At 57.3% G+C, this 9917-nt stretch overlaps 1 protein-coding gene across 2 annotated transcripts in view; it reads left to right on the top strand.

The window, feature by feature from the left end:
- adcy8 (adenylate cyclase 8 (brain)) overlaps positions 1–8323 on the top strand; it is a 16419-nt gene extending 8096 nt beyond the window's left edge. Inside the window, exons 4-18 of one of the 2 annotated variants that reach the window (XM_057056775.1) lie at positions 1–88; positions 157–284; positions 352–510; positions 622–892; positions 1237–1434; positions 3123–3223; positions 3342–3543; positions 3905–3994; positions 4426–4598; positions 4774–4852; positions 5074–5232; positions 6411–6557; positions 6836–6928; positions 7004–7115; positions 7210–8323. The exon at positions 1–88 is cut by the window's left edge and continues 24 nt beyond it. In XM_057056775.1, the coding sequence (XP_056912755.1) occupies positions 1–88; positions 157–284; positions 352–510; positions 622–892; positions 1237–1434; positions 3123–3223; positions 3342–3543; positions 3905–3994; positions 4426–4598; positions 4774–4852; positions 5074–5232; positions 6411–6557; positions 6836–6928; positions 7004–7115; positions 7210–7706 (2497 nt within the window). In that variant the 3' untranslated portion in view covers positions 7707–8323. Of the gene's footprint in view, positions 89–156; positions 285–351; positions 511–621; positions 893–1236; positions 1435–3122; positions 3224–3341; positions 3544–3904; positions 3995–4425; positions 4599–4773; positions 4853–5073; positions 5233–6410; positions 6558–6835; positions 6929–7000; positions 7116–7209 lie in introns of both variants that reach the window. The other variant, XM_057056774.1, reaches the window with a different exon arrangement.
- The last annotated feature ends 1594 nt before the right edge of the window (positions 8324–9917 follow it).

Below are 9917 nucleotides of genomic sequence, written 5' to 3'. Positions count from 1 at the left end.
CTTCACCAACCTGTCCACCACGCTGTCGGCCCAGGAGCTGGTCCGGATGCTCAACGAGCTCTTCGCCCGCTTCGACCGCCTCGCCCACGTAAGCTGACCTTTGACCCCGGGAGCGCCGCCCCCCCCCGGTTCCTGACGGTGCTCCGACTGTTTCAGGAGCACCACTGCCTCCGGATCAAGATCCTGGGAGACTGCTACTACTGCGTGTCGGGTCTGCCGGAACCGCGGCAGGACCACGCCCACTGCTGCGTGGAGATGGGCCTCAGCATGCTGAAGACCATCAGGTACCGACCCGGTTCTGCTGGGGCCGAGAGGCTGCGCGGGGAAACGCTAACTGTGCTGCTGTGGCAGGTACGTGCGCTCTCGGACCAAACACGACATCGACATGCGCATCGGCATCCACTCGGGCTCGGTTCTGTGCGGCGTGTTGGGCCTGAGGAAGTGGCAGTTCGACGTCTGGTCCTGGGACGTGGACATCGCCAACAAGCTGGAGTCTGGAGGGATCCCGGGGTGAGTGGGGGGGGTTCTGCTGGTCCCGCTGGTCCTGGTGCTGGTCCTGGTGCTGGTCCTGGTGCTGGTTCTGCTGGCTCCTCACCCACCCGCCCCGCTCTGCTCCTCCAGGAGGATCCACATCTCCAAGGCGGCGCTGGACTGCCTGAACGGCGACTACGAGGTGGAGGAGGGTCACGGGAAGGACCGCAACGACTTCCTGCGGCGCCACAACATCGAGACGTTCCTGATCCGGCAGCCGGAGGAGAACCTGCTCACGCTGCCCGAGGACATCATGAAGGAGGCGGCCGGGTCGGCGGACCGCCGGGCCAGCGGCGCCACCTTCAACGAGGCGTCCTGGAGCCCAGAACTGCCCTTCGACAACATCGTGGGGAAGCAGAACGTAAGTCGCAGCGGAGCGGCGCCGCTCAGGTGTTTCCCTCTGTGGGCGTCTGCTCTTCCTCCCCGTCGGTACCGCGTTCATGTCCCGGGTCCGGGTCAAACCTCCTGGACGCCGGCGCTCTGATTGGAGGGCTGGGGGGGCGGAGCTACAGTTAGAGCTGCAGTTCCAGTCCCGTCCAGCGGGGGCGCACGAGTCCAGGCAGAAACAGGAAGTCTGATTTAAGGGTTTTTCCAGGCTGAGGTGCTGCGCAGGTGTGCGGGGGCGGGGGCGTGCGTCTGTGTCTCGTCTGTCACCTGTACCACCGGGACCGGCGGGTTCACTCTGTGCATGTGCTTCCCCTCTAGACTCTGGCCGCCCTAACGAGAAATTCCATAAATCTGCTTCCGAACCATCTCGCTCAAGCTTTGCATGTCCAGTCGGGTCCTGAGGAGATTAACGAGCGCATCGCGAGCGCCATCGCCTCGCGGAGCGGCGATAAGTTGAGGAGAGAACATATCGCGCCTCTCTCTCTGATGTTTAAAGACTCCGGCCTGGAAGAGAAGGTAGCTGGAGCTCACCTGTCCCCCCTCACCTGTCCTCAGAGGACAACGCTTCTCACGCTCCTGCTACTCATGAGTAAACTAAAGGTTTAGCTGTGCTAGCGCAGGCTAATGCTAAAGCCACGTACGGTGCGATACCCAGCCTGGCCAGCAGGGGCGCCAACAGCCAGCAAAGCTTCAGCTAGCAGGCTAGCTAATTACAGCTGTGATTCTTTAGCTGTTAGCCTGTTAATGTTAGCACAGGGCTAGCAGGACAACATGGTCAGGAGCAGCACTTTAGGCCCGGGCTGACCTTTGACCCCCAGGCCTTTAGTTTACTCATGTTGGACCTGTCGTCCTTCTACAGCCGTGAGCATCCACGAAGGACAACCCAGCATCCTCAGGTGCTTCACACAGGAGCTACAGGAGGGCAGACAGGCAGGGAGACAGACAGGCAGGGAGACAGACAGGCAGGCAGGGAGACAGACAGGCAGGGAGACAGACAGGCAGGGAGACAGGCAGGCAGGGAGACAGACAGGCAGGGAGACAGGCAGGCAGGGAGACAGACAGGCAGGCAGGGAGACAGACAGGCAGGGAGACAGACGGGCAGGGAGACAGACAGGCAGGCAGGGAGACAGACGGGCAGGCAGGGAGACAGAGCAGGGAGACAGACAGCAGGGAGACAGACAGACGGCAGGGAGACAGACAGACAGGGAGACAGACGACAGGGAGACAGACGGACAGGAGACAGACAGGCAGGAGACAGACAGGCAGGCAGACAGACAGACGGCAGGAGACAGGCAGGCAGGGAGACAGACGGACAGGGAGACAGACAGACAGGGAGACAGACAGCAGGCAGACAGACAGACGGGCAGGGAGACAGGCAGGCAGGGAGACAGACGGACAGGGAGACAGACAGACAGGGAGACAGACAGACAGGCAGGCAGACAGACAGACGGCAGGGAGACAGACAGGCAGGGAGACAGACAGACAGGGAGACAGACAGGCAGGCAGACAGACAGACGGCAGGGAGACAGACGGACTGGGAGACAGGCAGGCAGGGAGACAGACAGACGGCAGGGAGACAGACGGACAGGAGACAGACAGGCAGGCAGGGAGACAGACGGACAGGGAGACAGGCAGGCAGGCAGGGAGACAGACAGGTGGATCACTGATCTGTTTCTTGAACCTTTGATACTTTTAAATTTGATTCTGAAGCCACGAAAAATCAGATCTGATCACTAATGACGGTCGTTTCCATGGAAACAGCAGAGTTTGAGGATATGTGAGCTTCTCCCAGGTGACTCTCAGGTGACTCTCAGGTGACTCCCAGGTGAATCACAGGTGAATCACAGGTGAATCACAGGTGTTCTCTTTGGTGAATGCTCTGCTGCCACATCTTTTCCTGCTGCATCTGTAGAACCTTTGATCCACTTCCTGGTTCCTCCTTGTTTCTCTTTGATGTCTTCACTTGTTTGTTTCGTTGTTTGTTTTAGTCTTTCATCTTTGCTAATTTCCCAGCAGCCTTTGAGAGTTGGGAGGGGCGGGGCCATCACGGCGGGAGGATGATTAAATCTTTGATGTTTTGAAAAACCAAATGAAAACCTGTAATTGTCTGTTGTTGGTGAGAGCTGCTTCAGATTTTAGCTTCTTTAGCGGTAGCGGTTAGCTGTCCTCAGCTAGCATGTGTCGTGTCCTCACGTCTCTTCCAGTACTCCCAAATGAGGGACGAGGTGTTCAAGTCCAACCTGGTGTGCGCCTTCATCGTGCTCGTCTTCATCACCACCATCCAGAGCCTCCTTCCCTCCACCAGGTAGGAGAACCTGTCTGCTGTAGCTCCGCCCACTGCCGCACCAGTCAGGAGCAGTGTGCTACCATTAGCTGTAGCGTTAGCTGTAGCGTTAGCTGTGGCGTTGGCTGTGTCTGAGCAGGACTGTCACCATGGCGATCCAGTTCTCGGTCCTCATCGTGCTGCACTCCTGCCTGGTCCTGGTCACGACGGCCGAGGACTACAAGTGTCTCCCGCTGGCGCTGCGTCAGGCGTGCTGCTGGATCAACGAGACCTACGCCGCCAGGAACGTCATCGTCTTCCTCTCCATCCTCATCAACTTCCTGGGAGCCATGATCAATATCGTACGTCGGGATGTTGCTTCCTACTCTAAATGTTCCTCCAGAACCGTTCTGCATGCTTCCGTCCTTCATGTGAGACACCTGCATCTTATTTTGAAACCTGTGGAGGACTTCCTGCTCCTGGTGAGGAGGTCTGTGGAGGACTTCCTGCTCCTGGTGAGGAGGTCTGTGGAGGACAGCTGCTCCTCTTCAGCCCAGTAGACTGTACTAATGTCCAGCCGGTGACCGTGTCCATGTCCACCGGGGACAGTCACTGGCTCCTGACATCTGTTCATCCAAACGGATGCTAATGCTAATGCTAATGCTAAGCAGTTTCCCAGTCAGACCAGTGGTGGTGTTAATGGTGACTGTGGCTCTCACACAGCTGTGGTGCGACGTTGACAAGTCCGGCAGTTTGAGGAACCAGACGTTCAACGAGTCGTCCTCCGTCCCAGACATCTGCTTCTACCCAGAGGTAGTTCCTGTCCGAGTCCTGCAGCCACGTCCATCTGCCCCACGTCCCTCCTCAGCATCTGCTCGGACCCAGCGGGGGGTCGTCCGACCCTGGAGCCGCCTGCTGGGGCTGCTCCAGGTGTCCAGTTAGCAACGCCGAGCTAACCTGAATCCTGCGCTGATGCTCGGAGAGACGATGTCATTTAAGTTGGACTGTTTCCTTTTTGTAGTAGCCATTAGCGTTAGCGCTGAACGTAGCTCCAGCATGTCGGAGCCTCCACGCTAAATCGATGGCTGGCGTTAGCCGACCCACAGAACCGTCGGGATCTTCTGTCCAGCTGTGTCGGGACGGGTGCGGGACGACGTGGCTGCAGATGTTAGCTAAGGCTAGGCTACTGGAGCTAGCACCGTGAGTGTTTGCTAACCCGGCCCTCGCGCTCTCCTCTGGCCCAGTACTTCGTGTTCACAGGTGTTCTGGCCATGGTCACCTGTGCAGTGTTCCTGCGGCTGAACTCCATCCTGAAGCTGGCGGTGCTGCTGGTGATGATCGCCGTCTACTCGCTGCTGACGGAAGCCTTCTACGCCTCCCTGTTCGTCCGCTACGACACCGTCCACCACAACACAGAGTGAGACTTCGTTTCCCATCATTCCCTCCTAAAAACCCAGAAAGGGGGGTCGTGGGTTGGGGGGCGGAGATGCTCTCACCTGGCAGGTGTTGCCAGTGTTCCTCTGGTGACCTTTAACCTTCATGGATCACTTCCTCTTCATCAAAGCATCAAAGCTTCTGCTTTGTTCCCACAGGAACTTCCTGGGCACCAAAGAGACGTCGCTGCTGCTGATGGCCATGTTCCTCCTCGCCGTCTTCTACCACGGCCAGCAGGTGAGACCGGACCCGCCGGGCCTCCGCTTTGACCTTTGACCTGAGGATGTTGGACTTGGTTCGTGAAGGTTAACAGAGCGTCGCCCGTTCGCTCCATTAACCCGTCACCGCGGCAACGCTGCTGCTTCACTCCGAGTCGACCGTCTGTTGAAACGAGAGCCGGCTCTCAGAGACCGTGTCACCTGATCACCGTCGGCACGACAACCTTTGTGTGTCCTCAGCTGGAGTACACGGCCCGGCTGGACTTCCTGTGGCGCGTCCAGGCCAAGGAGGAGATCAACGAGATGAAGGAGCTGCGAGAACACAACGAGAACATGCTGAGGAACATCCTGCCCAGTCACGTGGCCCGACACTTCCTGGAGAAGGACCGGGACAACGAGGTGACGTGCTGCTGTTGGGCTATACGCTGGTCCCGCTGGTCCCGCTGGTGGTCCCTCTGGTCCTGCTGGTCCCGCTGGTCCTGCTGGTCCCGCTGGTCCTGCTGGACCCGCAGGTCCCGCTGGACCCGCTGGCCCTCTGGTCCCGCTGGTCCCTCTGGCCCTGCTGACCCGCTGGTCCCGCTGGTCCCTCTGGTCCCGCTGGTCCCGCTGGTCCCTCTGGTCCTCTGGCCCTGCTGGACCCGCTGGTCCCACTGGTCCTGCTGGTCCCTCTGGTCCTGCTGGTCCTGCTGGCCCTGCTGGTCCCTCTGGACCGCTGGTCCCGCTGGCCCTGCTGGTCCCGGTGGCCCTGCTGGTGCCTCTGGTCCCTCTGGTCCTGCTGGTCCCGCTGGTCCCTCTGGTCCTGCTGGACCCGCTGGTCCTGTGCTGGTCCCGCTGGTCCTGCTGGTCCCTCTGGTCCTGCTGGTCCTGCTGGCCCCGCTGGCCCTGCTGGTCCCGCTGGTCCCTCTGGTCCTGCTGGTCCTGCTGGCCCTGCTGGTCCCTCTGGTCCCGCTGTTCCTGCTGGCCCTGCTGGACCCGCTGGTCCCTGGGTCTGCTGGCCCTGCTGGTCCCTCTGGTCCCGCTGTTCCTGCTGGCCCTGCTGGTCCCTCTGGTCCCGCTGGTCCCGCTGGTCCGCTGGTCCTCGTCCTTCATTATTTCCAGCAGGACCAGATTGTGGCCTTCTGATGAATTATTCTGCAGCTCATCAAAGCTCCGTGAGGACAGTTTGTCTCCTGATCTCCGGCTGCATTATTAAACAGGCAGTAAACCGGAACCATCAGCGTCCCCAGTGTCCCTGCTGGGGCTGAGACAGGCGTAGCGACAGGCTTCCCGCCTGCTTCGACCCTTCCTGTCACCCGTCTCCCTGCCTGGTTCTTTGTTCCTCTCAGAGGAGAGCGACCACGGCGCCCCCTGGTGGCGGAGCTGCTCCCTGCTCCTGCAGCTTTAGCTCCTCCCTGAAGATCAGATCGTTTGAAGCTATTTTTAGCTTCGAGTCGACAGGAAGTGTAAAAACACCTGAGCTTAGGATGATGCAGACATGCTGTCAAACACCAGGAATCAAACACCTTCTTTCCTTCCTTCACAGGAATAAACAGAAATGTGATTTGGAAAATGCTTTGATCCTCCTTTGATCCCTGCAGGAGTTGTACTCGCAGTCTTACGACGCCGTGGGCGTCATGTTCGCATCCATCCCCGGCTTCGCCGACTTCTACTCGCAGACGGAGATGAACAACCAGGGCGTGGAGTGTTTGCGGCTGCTCAACGAGATCATCGCCGACTTTGATGAGGTGAGATCAAATACAGGAGATCAAAGCTGGTTACCCACAATGCACTGCGAGAGCCATCAGGACCGGCACCTGGATCCTGCTGTCACAGCCTGAGAGCGTCAGGAGGGCTGAAGCTCCGCCTCCTTCACACACGTCTGAACTAAAGTCGGCTAGTTAGCTTGCTGCTAACGGGGAGCTGAAGCCGTAGCTAGCACTGCTGAGCTGCGATCGACCACGTTAATATTTCACATGAATGAGCGACGCTAACGCTAATGCTAACGTCGGCGCTGTCGTCGCAGCTGCTCGGCGAGGACCGTTTCCAGGACATCGAGAAGATCAAGACCATCGGCAGCACCTACATGGCCGTTTCTGGCCTGTCGCCTGAGAAACAGGTCTGACCTTCACAGGTGGGGGGGCGTCGCTGCTGCGCCGGTGATCTGATTGGTTCTCTGCTCCTCCCACAGCAGTGTGAAGACAAGTGGGGTCACCTGTGCGCCCTGGCCGACTTCGCCATCGCGCTGAACGAGAGCATCCAGGAGATCAACAAACACTCCTTCAACAACTTTGAGCTGCGGATCGGTGAGATGCTGGAACTGATCTGTGCTCAGCGGATCCCATGAGTCGATCCGCTGGTTCAGAAGGTCCCAGGAAGGTAATCCACCTCTCCCCGCAGGTATGGCCCACGGCTCGGTGGTGGCCGGCGTGATCGGCGCCAAGAAACCTCAGTACGACATCTGGGGGAAGACGGTGAACCTGGCCAGCCGCATGGACAGCACCGGCGTCAGCGGCAAGATCCAGGTCCCAGAGGAGACCTTCCTGATCCTGAAGGAGCGCGGCTTCGCCTTTGAGTACCGCGGCGAAATCTACGTGAAGGGCATCAGCGAGCAGGAGGGCAAGATCCGGACGCACTTCCTGCTGGGCCGCGTGCAGCCCAACCCCCTGATCATGCAGCCCCGCCGGGTGATCGGGCAGTACTCGCTGGCGGCCGTCGTGCTCGGACTCGTGCAGTCGCTGAACCGGCAGAAGCAGAAGCAGATCCTGAACGAGAACAACAACTCGGGCATCATGAAGGGCCACCACTACAACCGCAGGACGTTGTTAGCGCCCGGCGGCTCCGAGGTGGGGGGGGCCCATCACGCCGAGGCAGCGGACAAGACCGAGCTGAACTGAGGCGGCGCCGCTGCTGGACTGGTTTCTATCGCCCTCTGCTGGTTCAGGACCAGCACCACCATCAGGCACCTTTTCTGTCATGTGGACCCCCCAAAAATATGTAATTAAAATTCGTGTTTTGGCCAAATTCTGCGAATGTAGAGCTGGTCTGGATTCAGAAGGGGGGGGCTCCCCCCCCCCACGTTGATCTCAAAGATGCTAAATTCAAGCATCAAGTTATGTATCATGTTACAACTGCAGCTAGAAGGAATCAGTGCCGTTAGCATCCGCGTAGCATCATTAGCATTAGCAACAAAGGTTCCTCTCTTAGGTAACAACCATCACCGTCCTCATGCTGGCTATGCAGAGAAGTGCATTATGGGAAATCTTTTAGAGAATTGTTTGAACCCTTAACAATAATAAAAATTAGCACAAAATGGAAGCACAAACAGCCCCCCCCACACACACCCACACACACACCCATACACACACACACACACACGAGCCAGGAGAAGCCTGTGGAGGCTCCGACGGCGGCTGTCAGTGTTAAACGTCTCCGTGGTTTCGTGCTGACGGTGTCACATTAGCAACGGTCTTAGCAAACATCCCTGAATAAATATTCTAAATGTTAAAACAAACTTTTGAAACGTGTTTTGATGATAAACCTGAAGATTAGCAGTGACGCTCAGATAATGTTGCTCCTGTTAGCACAGCCCAAGTCAATCGGCTCCAAATGGACTTCTGACTCCTCCCACTCAGGGTTAACTCAGCCAATAGGATCGCGTCTGCCTCCCGCCATGAGCAGCAGGGGGAGGAGACTGTCGGGAGGGAGGGGCCAGGTGGGACAGGACCGCGCTGCTCCGCGTGTTTGACCCATGACTGACCACGCCCTGAAGCCCCGCCCACCCCGACCCTTTCTTTTTTGTATTTCTTTTATATATGAAAACACAATAAACGGGGTCTGATTTTTTAAGTTTGGTTGCCTGTATTTTATAATCTGTTTTATTTCTACCGACAGATTTACGTTCAGCAGCGTTTGATGACGTCAATGATTGTTGACGTGGCTCGAACGGCCAGCAGGTGGCGGAAGAGGCGCTGAGGCTCCGCGGAAGCTCGCCGCTCTTCTGTTGCCATGGCGACCCGATCTCCCTGACATCAAACGACAACAGCTTTGGTTGCTCCTCACATTCATTTAGTGGAGAAACCAAAGCTTGAAAGTGCAGAAGAAGATTATTGAGAAGGTTTCCCTGAAGCTTCTGTCTTCAAATTGAGCCACATTTATTCATTTAATTGTTCAACATCTATTTTAATTTGAGATGAGCAGGAAGTGCACGTGATCTCAAAGAAAACATCAAACGACCCGATGCCACAGTGGGAAGAAGAGCTGGCAGAGGAACAGGAGGAGAAAGGAGTTGCCATGGCAACTGTTGCCATGTTGGGGGAGGGGAGATTTAACAGCGTGTGTGTGTGTGTGTGTGAGAGAGAGAGAATGTTTCTGCTTATGCTCGATCTCCAACCTCTGAGGAACCTTTAAAGAACCCGGTTCAGGTTCAGGAACCTACTCACACACTCACTCACACACACATACACACACACTCATTCACACGTACACACACACACACACAGAAATGACCTTTTCTCAGGCTAAAGGTGGAGGGAGTTTATTTTCATGACATGATGTCACCAAACTAAAGCGAGTAGAGGGCGTGGCTTTTCCACACCTGCACAGGTGGATCAGAGGTGATGATGTCATCAGTGCAGGTTGACTCAGGTGACTCGAACATGGTGTCATCACGTTTAAATGTTGATGATGTCATAGTTCGGTGATAGAAATCACCGTAGACAGATGATTGACAGCTGGTCTGCCTGGGCGGGGGGGTCTGAATGGCCCCAGAAGAACAAGTGTCCTACATTCAGCCGCCGTGGTTACATAAAGTGGCTGCTGCCACACGGGACGGCATGCTGTCTGTTGCTAAGCAACAAGCCCTGGAGCGCTGTCTTGCTGGGCCGCGGCTGCACCTGAAAGAGCTCAGATGGGTCAACGAGGACAGAAGTAAAAGAGGAAGACAGGAAGTGGACAAAAGGCAGCCCTTAGGGGGACACCTGTGGTGATCAGAGCAGCAGAACTCCCCCCCCCCCCCCGAACGGCTGGTGGGTTGACTGATGATGTCACAGCCCAAGATGGCTGCTGCTGCTCTCCAGACTGGTTTCACTGGGAGGGAGTGGTGACAT

The sequence above is a fragment of the Takifugu flavidus genome, chromosome 15, assembly GCF_003711565.1.
Source record: "Takifugu flavidus isolate HTHZ2018 chromosome 15, ASM371156v2, whole genome shotgun sequence".
In the NCBI taxonomy this organism is placed as follows: Eukaryota; Metazoa; Chordata; class Actinopteri; order Tetraodontiformes; family Tetraodontidae; genus Takifugu; species Takifugu flavidus.
The sequence above is the reverse complement of the archived record's forward strand: the minus strand, read 5'-3'. Positions and strand labels throughout refer to the sequence as shown.